The sequence below is a fragment of the Nipponia nippon genome, unplaced genomic scaffold (assembly GCF_047370975.1).
Source record: "Nipponia nippon isolate SJK-2023a ecotype South Korea unplaced genomic scaffold, ASM4737097v1 scaffold_4, whole genome shotgun sequence".
NCBI classification, from domain to species: domain Eukaryota; kingdom Metazoa; phylum Chordata; class Aves; order Pelecaniformes; family Threskiornithidae; genus Nipponia; species Nipponia nippon.
The window spans coordinates 61,664,698-61,679,151 of NW_028262358.1; the positions used below are offsets into that span (position 1 = coordinate 61,664,698).

A 14,454-nucleotide genomic window follows, 5' to 3' on the forward strand; every position below is an offset into this window, starting at 1 on the left:
TTAATCTGGTTAATTGCAGTAGTGTGACCTCAGGATATTCATATCTGAGGAGATGAAAACAGTCATGGAGTGTTTTGTGTTGAAGATGGCTCTGCATTCCTTGAAGAGTTTAAGGAAATTCCTTATCCTCTCTCTTCCTAAGAAGATGAAAGCCCTAAACATAAATCTCAGAGAACCAATCCCTTGATGATTTATTATTATTATTATTATTCCCTGCCCCCATTAATATAGTTTATTACCTCTTGGGTGTTTAACTCCTCCTTCAAGGAGATTATAGGTAGACTGTTTTGACTATGTTCAAGCATGCTGTCAGTCAGCAGAGGAGTCTCCACTAGATGTTTGCATTTAATGATTTTACTCAATCTTCAGTCATGTTTCTGATTGGTTTATATTCTGTGTTTGAAATAGAGGACTCCTTTAGCTAGTTGTGGGTGGGTTTGACAGCTATTTGTTCAGCAGCATAAAGGCATTCTTTTTTGTTGGTTGGGGTTTTTTTTTTTGTATCCTTAGCTTTCTCCTTTTCTTCATACTTACATCTGGCATATTTTCTACATTAATATCTATTTACTTTAAATCCATGCTTGTCTTTCCTTTCTAATACTTATCTGCCATGGTAGCTTAATTATTAATTCAGTTTTTAACTGAAGTTTTTTTTCAATCTGGCAGTACTGACTAGCTCCAAGCAAGATAGTTTCTAGTCCAGCACTGGCTTTGAAATTGCCCAAAACCATTACTGCCTAATGATTCTATAGGCTCCAAATGCCTGTGTCATTGCTTCCTTTCATAAGAAGCTTTTCCAGAGTCTGCTCAGTTATTAATCTGTCAATGACAGGCCACTGGATCCACAAGCTTTTTCTGGTAGGTATAGTCAAGTACATGGATGTTCATCAATCTTCCAGGATACAGTGATTTAAGAAAAGGAATTGCTCGTGCTGTCGCACGAGTTTTGATTGCTAGCTGTCTCTTGAATCTCCACTGCTTTAGTTCTGCCAGTTATTTGACCTTAGTGTAATTATTTTTGGGATTAGGTTGGGTACAGGCAATTTATTTTAGGTGTTGATACCTCCAAGTTTTTATTGTTTGAATTGTCACCTGTCAATTTAGACTCGTTTCTTTCCTCATGACACTATTTGTAGTCCAACCAACCTATTGAAACTACTGTATTGCATTCAACTGTATTGAACTATTTTCTCTTAGTTAACGAACTTTAGAAAATGCTCTGACTTCTGTCCAGACATCATGCTGCAGAAATACTATAATGGGAAAATACAAATAACACAGGTGTTGTAGGACAATGTGGGAAGTGTAATGCAGATATAGCCAAGTGATTTAATGCAGCTAGTTTCTGTCCAGCAGGATTTGAGCTGCATGCACAACCCTAGACCTGTTGATCCTCTTGGGACTTCTTTGGGACTAAGTGTTTGTCAACTTCCCACACCTTCCTGTGACAGGTTTTACAACAGCTTATTTTCATGAGGTCCTAGAGTCCTGGTGCATGCTAAGGAGATACCCAAGCAGCTTTTGTTGAGCTGTATCTAGCTCAGCTGTAGTTAATAAACCCATCCGTTTGTATGGAGTTACCAAAGCCTATTTCCTGTTTCAGCAGTGCCGAAGCATACCGACTAACTCCTTGTGGATCATGTGCTTTGGTTGCTGCTATGTGAAACTGTAGTTGACTTTTTCAGCTGGAACTTGCCTGTGAGCAGGGCTCCTCTGCCCTTCAGAACTGTGTCCTCTGAAAGCTGGGAAATCTTTCAGGACAGCTTTCTCTAAGCCCACTAACAGTCCATCCCAGTAGTTAGGAAAATGAGCAGATGTGTCAAGAGACCAGATTTGCCAAACAGGGAACTTATGACTGAGCTCTGGTGGGAAGGGTGAGGAGAGAAATTAGCACCCATGGATGCAGATGAGGCTGAGATTCTCAGTGCCTTCTTTGCGTTGATCTTTACAGACAGGGTCTCAGGGGCCTTTGTGCCTGGAGATGGGATTGAAGGAGCAGAGAAACTAGTAGTAGTTTCTGAAGAAGTCTGATGGATCTCTTGAGAAATATCAAGTTCATGGGATTAGATGGGATGCTTCTGAGGGTACTGAGGGAGCTAGATAATGTCATTGCAAGTCAGCTTTCTCTTTGAATAGTTGGAGATCAGGGGTGGGCCTCAATGACTGGAGAATGATGTGTTCCAGCCGCCGGCAGGAAGGTTGATTTGGGGAACTGCAGACTGGTCAGCAGCACTTTGGTTCCCTGAGAAATCATGCAGGAAGTCCACTCGGAAGCCATTTCTAGGCATATGAAGGTGAAAACAGTAGTTAGGGTTAGCTAGCATGGATTCACCAAGGATACTTGTCAACCAGATTGCCTGCTGTGATGGAAAGACTTGAACTGTGGTTGAGGAGAGAAGAGCAGTGATGTCGTCTACTTTGCCTTCAATGAAGCTTTCACCATGGTGTCCAAGAGCATCTTTGTCTCTCATTTGGAACATTACAGGCTAGATGAGACTGCTAGGTAGATTAAAAAGTCAGTCTGGATCATTGAGCTTGGAGAGTCTGATTTGGGACATGTCATGCTTAGTATCTTACTAGTGACTGCACCCTCAGCAAGTTTGTAGGTCTTCAATGTGGAGGGATATGCAGTCAGCATGTTTGAATGCACAGCTGCTGTCTGGAGGGACTAAAGTTTCTCAAAATTCGTAACAAAATACAAACCCACCTTTCCGTTATATAGAACATCGGGGAAGAAAAGGGAATAAAATAACACCAATTCTTTGTTGCATTTCTTAAATGAAATTAAGAAAATTAAATGAAATTAAGAAAATTTTATATTTCTTTGTACAAGTAATTGTGTTTTGTTTCAGATTATGGAGCTCTGTGGTGCAACAAGACTTGGCTATTTTGGACGAAGTCAATTTTACATTGCTTTGAAACTTGTTGCTGTGGCCCAGTCTGGTCTCCCTCTAAGAGTGGAAAGCTTAAATACAGGTAAATCACAGGATCGGGGGGAATTGAGTTGCTAAGCAGAATTATTGTACTTGGCTCACAGATTCTTGTAGACTAACCTTGTAAATTTGTGTGGTATGTCTTTTTATACATGTTGCTAACTTAAAAAAAATTGTGGAGAGACTATGAGGGAGTGTATTCTTACTGTGCAATAAATATGAGGTGAAATACTGTACTCTTATTGAAAATAAGTATTGTGTTCATCATGGGGTAAATGAACAGCTACTACTGACTACTGTGTAGGTACAAGTTCATTCTATAGATTACTAATGTGAGAACCTGTGTGCTCTATCTTCTGAATAAAGTGCTAATAAGACTAATGTGAAATGGAAGGAAAAGAAGAATGCAACATTTGCAGGCTTTTGTAGTTGCTGAGTTTATGAAGCCTTGATTGCAACAAATGAAAGGTCATCTTTTCTAAAGTCACATTCCTTCACAGTTGGCTTGACAGTTTTCTCCCTTCTTAGTGCAAATATGAAGATTAGTGGTTTAAGATTTTTCTAGTGAAAAACCTGACCTGTAAAAGATGTTTGAAGTCTTATCATCCAGAACATCTGTTATCCTACTTTTCAAAGGTCAGCTGTGGTGTGGGTAGTGAAATAGGAACAGGAGAAAGGCTCACTCTAGGAAGATGGTTCAGAACAGCAGAAAGAGCTTTGATATGAGGCTCTACTGTAGCCTTCTCAGTGACGTAGTGGATCCATATCGATGTTGCTCTGAGAGATGAAAAGATACTTAGGAAGATGAAGCAGTGAGTGTTAAGCCACCGTAGCCCTTTGCAGCATAGCACACAACTCACTACTTAAAAATATCTTTGGAGCACAGCTTTGCATTAAGGTGACTTCCCTAGTAGATCTTCTGTCTGTAGAATACATGTTATGATATAACTTGTATATGCTAGTAATTAAAAGAAAGCTTAGGAGGTTTTTTGTGTCTAATGGGTATAGATTAAACAGTGGTTAAGGTGACTGTTAAAAACAATCTGATAGGACTGAAGTATTTGACAAAGCTATAAAAAAGAAAGGAATCCTTGTGTGTACTGCTACAGTTATGTTTATTTTAATCTCGTACAAACAGTATATACTGCTTTCATGATTTTTTTTGTAGCTTTTTGGAAAAGTGCACGGTTTCAGTTAATGTTTTGCTAGTATTCAAGTTCCTTTCTGCTCATAAGCCACCCTGTGTTTATAAACAGTTTTCCTGATGAATGTTCCCAAATCTAAAGCTTCAGCAAGTTGTAGCAAAATGCCCTAGAATCAGAAAGCCGGAAAAGGGACCTTCACCTCCTAATATCTGATAGAACTGGGATTTGATATAACAATTGTGGAATTCAAATACCCGTTGAAGAAGGCAAAGACTAAAATCTGTGTATGTAGCTTTTACCAGGGTTTTTATATGCTTGGTTTTATTTTAATGCAAGATACCTTAATTGGAAGGAGCTTTCCTGTTTTAAAAAATTATATCAGAAGAAATTTGAAGGAAGGAATTGAAATGAAGGTACAGAATTAATTCCCAATATAAAATATGTGGCTGTGAAATTAGCAGCCATTGGAACTTTTATAATGGAATACATTTCCTTGATTCGTGACAGTACTAAAAATACTTGTAATGGTTTCTAGACTTCTAGGAATAAGTTTCTGTAACTGGTTCCAAACCTACTAAATACAACAAGTGCAATTGACAGAACATTTATTTTTACCCTAACTGTTTTTAGCTTTGGTTGTCTGTTGCCTTGGTTGCAGTGGTTCCAGTCCTGTCTATGAAGTTCCTGCTCCTAGGATGATTCAAGTGTTGTTGTAACAGCTACTAAACAGCTAAAATACAGCAGCGTGAAGATTCATAAAATGATTCTGAGCTTGGGTTACCTTCCTTTGAAAACTGGGGTTCAGCAGCCTGGCCAGCTGGGTTCTGCCCACAGTCCACCTCCAAGAGGTCTTGAAGAGGAACTGTTAGAGCCATCCCAAACTAAACCGTATACTCTTTCTCTCTTCGAAGTAAAACATGTAAAATTAGTTAAAGCTTATATTTTAGGACATCTACTTCTTAGCTCTGCATTCTATGCATGTTTTATTCAATGATTTTCTTAATGTTATTCACTCTTTTGTCTTGATATTTTTCTCCCCTTCTGTTCTTGTTTCTTTTGCTCTTTGGTTCACTGTGTGTCTCTTAAGTAGACAGGAAGCTTGCTTTATGTAAGTTGCTGAGTGGAGACTACAGTCAAATTTTGCGTACTAGGTCCATTCAACGCAAGTGTCATCCAGTTGGTTCTTAGTTAACTAAGTGCTTTCTTGATCACTCAGATATGCAGTGTAGTAAAAATACTGGCTTTAGTTATTATACTACAAGCCTCTGTTGTTCCTTTGTTGTCCCAGAAAATTTTCCTTCCAAGAAGCTAAAAATTGAGAAATTTAATGAGCAGTGTCTATTTCAAAGTAATGTTTATTTTCTAAGTATGGAATACAGTTTTTGGTGCAAGAAAATGTTAACAAGGATGTGGGCATAAAAAGTACAGAGAACTTTTTAATTTGTTCAATATCAAGATTTCATTCCATTCATAACAGCTATTGCATTTATAATTGAGGCATTTCTGAATGGTAACAAATGTAGTGGTAAAATGATTTTTTTTTTTTTTTTCTGCTGTTATGGGGAAAAGACAGAGGAGAGAGGTAAAAATGGCAGATTTCAATTGGCTATGTAGAAGCTTAGTACAGCAAAACAAACTATCTGGTCTTGTTTTTCAAGAAGACAATAGAGTATTTCGTGTTCTTTTGAGCCCTCTCTATTTGTGAAATAGTGCTGGATATCTCATGCCAAAGCCTCATGTTGGAGCAACTGATTGCATAGACTTCCCCTGTGTCAGTGGGATGTTCTAGTGTCAGTCTTATCCCCTGTTTTGCAAGCATACAAATTTTCACTTGTATGCAATGACTCTTTCACTTTTTGGCTGGCTGTAGTTCACTGTTTAGCTACATGAATAACTTTCCTAGCGCAACATGGGGTACAAGGCTAATGTGAAAATAGGCATGTAGGAATGAGGAAGGCATCAGGAGCTGCTTTAGCAGTGTTTCCACGTGATGGGTAACCACAAATTTAGCAAAGAGGCTGCGTTGCGTGCTCCTTCCCTGTGATGAAAGCTGTTTGGCACATTGAGTTGTGCTTAGCAATAGAGGCTTAAATCAAGAATTTATGTTCTTACTGGAGCGTTGTTCTTTGATACTGGATGGATACATAAAGGTGTCTATAGTTGTTGAATACTATGGATTCAAATGACACTCTTCAAATACAAATCAGTTTAATGTTTATGTAATAAACATAAACATAAAAATGTTTTATGTAATAAACGGTATGCAATTTCATCTCATATTTTAATAGAGTTGTTAGTACCACTGACTCCTTTCCAATACCAGAAGTAATCGATGTAAGCAGTCAACAAGAGAAATTAAATTGGAGCCATGCTTGTAAATTTGTTTTGTGTTGGAATAATAATTCCAAGTAAGCTGTACAGCAAATTTGCAGTTTATTTTTATTCACAGTGGACCAGTAAGAAAGTTGTGATTGGGATTCAGAAAAATGGTAGAAATCTTGCGGAGAAAAATTGAAGACTTACATAGCCTCATTTTTATATCAGACTACTGTGAACCATGGTACATAAAACTAAGGACCTCCTAGCATTTTGTAGAGACTTTGCTTTATAGGTGTTTGTAACAAAAGTGAGGTGATATTGGAATACTCTCAGTTGTATCCCAGTAAAACAGCTAATTTAGCTTCTATTGTAGAAAGGTGTACACAAATATGTTTAAGCAATAGTTGCAGTTTCTGCAATATGACTAGATTATGCTATCTGTTGTAAATATAAACATAATATCAGCTCACTAAAAGGTGATGTTGAATATACTGCAGTATTTTAGCATTTGTTTTGTTGATGAACCATTCTGTATGAAGACTCTAATTTTATGTATGTGCTAGAAATGGTGGATAAATTTTGACAATCACACTTCAATAATTAAATGTGGGCAAAACTAAGAAAAAATGAGCTAAATCCAGATTATCTGATTGCTACTGCATTTAATACAGAGTTGTCGTGAAAAACTGTTATGGAGTTATGTGAGGTCCTCTTTGTATACCAAAACCAGAACTCAGGTAGTAGAATCATGAAGTATAATGCAGAAAGGGTATTTTCTTTTTTCCAACAGTCAGATGTTGGCTTGACTATAGCAGCAGTCTCAGTGTTCAAGTAATTGAGGCACGTGTGAAATTTTAACTACAAAATAGGACTGCGTTTTTATTTTTAATCATCATACTTCTGTATAGTAAATGGCCTGCTGTCTTCTTTTAACAGTAAAGGACCTCCCTCTTCCCAGATTTGTTGTGTCAAAGAATGAACAAGAATCAAGACATGCAGCCTTGTATTCTTCAGATGCTGATAACCCAGCTTCATATTCAGGTGTGATTCCTCCTCCACCTGGTAGGATACAAGTCAAAAAAGGCTCTGTGAGCCATGATGCAGTTCAGCAACGTACATCAACTGATCAACAGGTAAATTAACTTAAATGATTAAATGGGGCTTTTAACCACTACTTTGCTGCATAGGTGTCAATTTGATAGGGTTTCTGAGCTGCTTTGCTTTCGATATAGATTCTTTTTTTAATTAAAAAAATCATACTGGTATATATTAGACAAGACCACGACATATGCTTCTAAAATACTTGCATGTAAGAGACACTTTTTTATGAAGTCTTATAATCTGTGTTTAAGATATTGGTGGTAATGGACAAAGAATTGAGGTAGAAAAGAAAATCGAGGTGTAAGATACAGTAGCAAATATCAAGTTGTAATCATTATGGTGTTAATACCTTGTTTATTAGATACTTCACATTGGCTTCCTAGTTATTGGAACAGTGGTACTGGATGCCATGGAAGACTGGAATTCTAGTTCTTCAACATGCTCCAGTACCTTTAAATCTGAAATACCTTATTTAGAAAAATTTTTTTAAAGTCTCACGGTTACTTTTCTCTGCCTTACGTTTTATTATTCAGCTATTTAATCATTAAGTAGAGACAATGAGAACCAGAAATAAGACAGAAGTTTTCACATAGCTTTTTATTGTGTTCTAACAACGAGAAAACTGATTTTGTTTTGCTCACTGGTTCTTTCATCTTCAGCTACAGGGTATCTGAGTAAATGAAAACTGTAAAGGCTTACAACTCTGTGCCTCCTCATAATTCCTTGTTTTTTATAGTCTTTACACTCTCTTTCCGTGGGGAAATCTTTGCTGGTTGTCTTTTCTACAAGCAAGAACACTGAGTGCAAATATTAAATTTTGCTGGGTGTATGTGTGTCTGTGCATAACTGTTGAATGACCTGTTTTCTTTCCCATGGTATGCTCTTTTCTGGGCTTGTTTTGTAAAGCATCAGGGAACTTGCAAACATCCCTTAATCTCTTAATCTCTCCAGGAATCGAGGAATCACTCATAAACATTTATTAATCTCTCTGGGAATAACGCAGACTGATCCAATATAAAGAAAATGCAAATTAGCAGAGGCCATTCATAATCAGTGGTTGTCTGCCACTTCCTTTCTTCCAAACTGGGGATGGGGACTGGGATGAAAGGAGGCCTGGCAGTAGATCTGAAGGCAGCTTGTCATTGTCTAGTTTTGGTTAGGTATGTCTGAGAGAGCTCCCAAGCACTTCAAGAAGAAATCAATAATCACAGATCTCCTTGATCTGATGATGATGTTTGTTTGGTTGAAATAGTGTTCTGTATGTTTCCATCATGGTGTTGAGTTTATTTAGTGAACAGCTGTAACTTGATAAAGGAATCTGTACTGGTGTAACTTCAAAATAACAAAAAACTGGTGTTTGAGGTCTTGAAGTTCTGGATAAAGCAGCCACATATTCACAAAGGTGTATAAGCATCCAAATTTTGTTTTTCCATCTTGGCTGATAGAAGCAGCTTGGTATCTCTTTCACACAAGACTTTATGGGATCATCAGAATAAAGAAACTCTGTGTATAAGTCCTTTGAGAGGTCTGGCCCAGAAAACAGACTTGGAGCAAATGTAACAGACAACACAGCATTGAGTCCAGCAGTTTTAAACTGTATTCATGGCTGAGAACATCAGGGAAGTATTGTCTGATTTTGTACCCTATTGTAAAACTGCATTTTCTGTGGCTAATTCTACATTTCTGACTGTACAATGAATCCATTCAAGTAGCCTGCTTCTCCTAGTCTAATATTTATTGATTCGGACACCACATTAGAAACAAGCTGAGAATTTGAATCCCCTTAGGCTGAGAAAGGGGCTTGAACCCAGGTTTCTTGCTTAACCACATAAATACTCTAACTGGGTTATTTTCCAAAAGAAGGATACAGTTTTTAGCCATGATTTTGTAGAAATTGCTGATACAATTGTCTTTACCTGGAGATACCACTCAGATTTATAAAATCTAGAAAGAGGTTAAGATTGTGAATCTTCATTGTATGCCACCTCTTTCAGGGATGAGGATGAGAGGAGCTGAAGTCTGAGAAGTAAATTCCAGCATGTAATTTTCCTAGGGATCTGTTCTTTCTGGAGGAATTTAAGTGTCAAAGTCACGCTTGGATATTTCACTCCTAGAGCTTGTCATGTAGCTGTTAGATACTTCATTAGTGAGTTTGGGTTTTGATTTTTTTTTTTCTCTTAGACTGTTTACTGGCTTTGGTAATATGCCTGGCACTTCAAAATACATTGATTTCATAAAATACTCTGGCTGAAATACTATTTGTGTGAAATCATAAGATATCTTAATCTTCATCTTTGTAAACTGGGTTCATTCATGTGCAGCTTTCCATATTGGTGAGATTTGTCATGCATAGGTTAATATCTTATAATTACAGACAATTTATGTAAAAGAATTTGAGTATTGCCTACTGAAATGCCTAGCTAAAACTATTTCTTTATCAATGCAGTATTTTGGCAGTTCCCCTCAGTGAGCTTCACTCGGAGACAGGGTGTCAGGAAATGGCAATCAGGTGGTGTTTCCAAAGAGTTAGCTATAAATGAGTTCATCTTTTAAAGTAAGCGTGAGCTAACTTCAGTAACATCCTTTTTCTATCTCAAGCCATTTTTGTGGTGGCATTTTTAGTTTATAATGGCTAAATATTATGTAAATATAGCACTGGTCAGAAGTTTGTGTCTTTTTAATATTGTTAGTGCTAATAGAAGGTGACTGAAGTCATGCTGAGCTGTCATGGAAGCTGCAGAACTGATTCTAGGAGTCAAGCCAAATGGTAAAAGATGCCTTTCCACACTAAGTGGCATGTTGACTGCACATCCTGGTGGAGATAAAACATTGGGGAAATATTTTTTCTCTGCTGGCATAATTTCTTCTTCCTAAATAATAGAGGCTTAAGTAGATTGCAATGCTTCTGCTGACAATGTGACGTATAAACAATCCCTTTTGTTGACATAGGTATGTTAACCACAGTGTACATACATATCTCTATGCCTTGGTAGCAGCAGCTATGCTACTAAAAATGTTAATTTAGGCCAATCTTGAGGATTTAGATTCTGTTGAGTTCTTGTGCTTTTTTTAAAAGAAATCCTCCTAGTAGAATTAGGAGCTGTCATTGTAGATGGAAGCTTTTTTGGCTTTTTTTTTGAGGAATAAGACAAATGTACTGAAAGCAGTTTCTCAGAAGAAGCAGCAACGTTGAAATTAGGAAGTATTTTCTATCTTCTGAAAGTAGCTTACAAGTGACTAAATGTTCTCAATATCAGTCTGTTAGATAGTGCCTTTGGATGTTTTGTGTTTTGTTGTTAAAGCCAAAAAGCAAATACTTTTTCCAGTGTCTTTAAGTGTGATCCAGGTGTTGATCAGTACTGCTTTAGATACTTTCACCTGGCTTGCCACCTTTTCCAGGGAAGGGGGATAGCTAGTTTCAATAGATGTTGAGGCTCTGACAGCAGAAAAACATGTATGTGGCAAATGCTCGTAGGTTGAACCTTCCTATATCAGGTGAAAATAAAAGGTACTCATCTACCTATGTGTGCATTAAGCGTAATACTGGCACTCTAGGTTATATTGATATATTGCCATATCAGTGTAACCTTAGGAGGGGACAGCTCAAATTTGGTACCTGTAGCAGTCAAAATTTGATCATTTCAACTTTTTTTTAACTACGTGAGAAGTTGTGTGACTTTCTTTTAAGGTTTTGCCAGTAGTCCATTTCTGTTCACTTGTGTTTTGTAGATTGAACAGGTAATTCCATGTAAAATACATCTAGTATTAAATAAATTGTTTAGGAGCACAGAGCTGGAAAAGACCTTGTGTCATTGAATCTAACCCTCTATTACCATGAGAAATTGTATTATCTAATGAGTTTTAAAAAAATAATCAGGGTTCTCCCTTGAAATCACAACCTTTTATCCACACTGGCCACGTTGAGGAAAACTATTCCAGAGCCTCAGTAGGAATATAGAGGAATATTTGTGGGAATATGGTGGGAACTCCCACTTAAATTTACTCAGATCACATAATACCTGTTCTTTTAACAGCTTTGTCCTTAGTATTTTCTGCAGACCACCACCAGTACTTACTGGAAAACCATCGTATTCCCCTTAGCTTTGTTTTGCTTGACAAAACAATCCATAGTCTCAGTTTTGTCTCGTAAAGTAGTTTCCAGTAATCCTCATAACCCTTCTCTGCCTTTGATCCAGTTGGAATTTTTTCTTATTGAAAATATTTTATTAGATTTGTATTTCTTGTTCCAAATGAGATCTCACCAGTATTCATATTGTTTTGTAGGATACTTCCCTACTTCTGCTTGATATATCTCACCTCATATACCTTAGCAGCTGTGAATAAAGCAAATCTGTCATATTTGACACTGTAGTGGTCTGATAGTTGACCTATGCATCTAGTTTTTTGTTTTCAGCTGATCAATTCTCATTATGCACTTTGGTATTAATTTCTACTATGCAGGAAACTGTATTTTATATTTTAAAACTTGATAGTTTACTGTTACCTGTGTCCTGAAACGAATCCATCCATCTGATACCTCCTTACATTTGTTGTCAGAATTCATCAGCATGCTGTTTCGTGTGCATAAACAGTTACCTGAAGTATCAAATTAGGTCATTCCCCAAATCAGTCATTCAGGAGTGTTACTAGAAACTTCCCTTCAATCTCATAGTTCCCATTCTAATACAGTCCAGCTTTGCTCCTTCTGTAGCCGGTTCTTTTGCACCTTAGATTCTTGTATTAATCTCCACATTGTTGGAATTGTCTTGTGTGGCATCTCACTGAAATATGCTGAGGTTCAGGTTAAATGTAGTGCAGTTCCTTTGTCTAGAAAATCACAAAAATAGTATCAGCCAACTTAAGTAAAATTTCCCATGCTGTGATTGACCCCTTTTCCATTTGTCTTTGTGTTTTTAATTATGATTTTCTTCAAAATCTAGTGTAAAACTTTTCAAACTGTTGAGGTCAGACTAACAAGTTTGTAATTGGCTGAACCACACCTGCCCTCTCTAAAAATGTGTAGCGCTGCATGTGGAGAAGTTCACATTGAACCTTGGACTATTTTGTTCTCAGTATGAATGCTAGTTGATTACAAAAACATGGGTTCTGCAATGCAATTACCATCTCCAGCATAATCTTTCTTCATGATGGATCTGTTCCCTGACTCTTATGCAGGCTGTGTGGTGTCAGGACCTGGATCACAACACCCTTAAAGCTACCCTTCGGATACCATGTCTGGCTTCATTGTCTCTGGAATTCTCCTTAGGAGGCTTTCTTCTGGCCTGAGGTGTGAGATCCAGGAAAAGGTTTATAATCTCATTTGACTCATGTATGCTTGCAATGCCCTTTTGAGGTTAAAATCCCTCCAGAGTTGCCTAAGCGCAGTATTGTGTTGCCTTACGCCAGTTTGTTTGATTTTTATCTTCACTAAGGTTCTTCTTTTAGAGCTATATATTATACCACCTTTTTAAATTAACATGCTATTTTTAGTAACTGCTTTGTCAGTCCAAAAATGTCCAAGTTCTGAGTCCTTCATAGTGTCTGCATTTTGCAATTCTAGTTTGACAAAAATAATGCTTTTTTACAACTTTTTAAATGTGATTTTTTTTTAAACTAAGAGGTATTACTTAATTTTTGCCTGTTAGCTGTAACCTTATTTTTTTGATTGGTTATTTAGAAGAATGTTCTCAGCAGTTGGATTTAACATGAAAATGTTAAATAGTTATTAACTATTTATGTCAACATGCTTTTATTTAGATCTGTTTTCTGGAATAATTTAAAGAGGAAGAATAAATGTCTTAAGATAATAAAAGCCAGAATGTTGTAATTGCTGTGATTTTTATTGAGGTTTGAGAGAAATTAAAAGCTAGTGTTTTAAATGTTTAAATATCATTGCATTTAAAGTGCTAAAACAGTTTATCAAAATAAGATTTTAATAGCAGCTGATCTAATAAATGATACATCAACTACAGTATGCAGATTGTGAGTAAAATTGTCAAAGTTCCCAAAGAGATTAGGTGGGTAACTTCTCTTAAAACTGGTGAAATTCAAAATTGCTGAGTTATCAGTAACCCAAATTAGGCAGACTGTTGTAGTTGTTACATATTAGGATTTTGAAGAGCAATTAAGTTAGCTTCTGTACCCTAATACTCTCAGAAATATCTGAGCCTGGATCTTTCAGGCTTTCAAAATTAGTTTCTTTTATTAATAGATCAGACAGATGAAAGTGAACAGTCCTACCTCCTCAGCTGCAACATACACTCATAAACTGAGTGTATCTTGCAGTTGAGGAACAGAGGTGATTCTAGTGAATGTATTGCCTCTGTTTACTAAAATGTGAAGCTCAGTGTAAAGTTGAAGTGGAAACTTTGTACAATAAACCGTGTTTTCTAGGCATGAGTATATGAAAATGACAACTTCTGACCCACTGCAAAGGCAGACAGTTGATGTTAACCTATATATAAGGGGTGAATGAGCCTGTACGTAATTACAGTTTCAATAAATCCTAACTCATTGTGTTTTCCCATGACTGCTTTTGAATGAGTCAGTTTCTACAGTCCTGCTTCCTCCCCAGTCTTTTCTGTCTTGCATCTTCCTCCTTTACACTTGCATTGAGCCATTAGTATTTTGGCTGAGCCATTTTATTTATATATATATAGGCACACACACATATATATATTTTTGTGTGCATATATAAATACATATATGCACACACATACATATTTAAAAAAAATAATTAAGGAGTTTAGCTCTCCTAAGCTTCTAGTAAGCTGGATCAATGAATACCATGAGTGGTATATGAGAGTGACTGGGATTGCACAGGGGAAAGATGGTGCCACAGTAATGCCATCTAAATTTGGTTTAAGCTGTTTTGGGACTCTGTGTCTCGTAATGACGGTAAAGCTGAAGATGTGGCTCGTCCCTCTTCCAGAAGCTTTTTGACGTCAGACTTGGTG

The 14,454-nt window shown here is 36.9% G+C and overlaps 1 protein-coding gene across 16 annotated transcripts in view; it reads left to right on the top strand.

Annotated features, from left to right (window-relative positions):
• Positions 1-14,454, top strand: part of REPS1 (RALBP1 associated Eps domain containing 1) — a 67,229-nt gene that overhangs the window by 13,502 nt on the left and 39,273 nt on the right. For 15 of the 16 annotated variants that reach the window (XM_087774238.1, XM_087774236.1, XM_087774231.1 and 12 more), the window contains exons 2-3: positions 2,853-2,976; positions 7,334-7,530. In XM_087774238.1, the coding sequence (XP_087630364.1) occupies positions 2,853-2,976; positions 7,334-7,530 (321 nt within the window). Of the gene's footprint in view, positions 1-2,852; positions 2,977-4,736; positions 4,967-7,333; positions 7,531-12,673; positions 12,805-14,454 lie in introns of those variants that run through there. The other variant, XM_087774239.1, reaches the window with a different exon arrangement.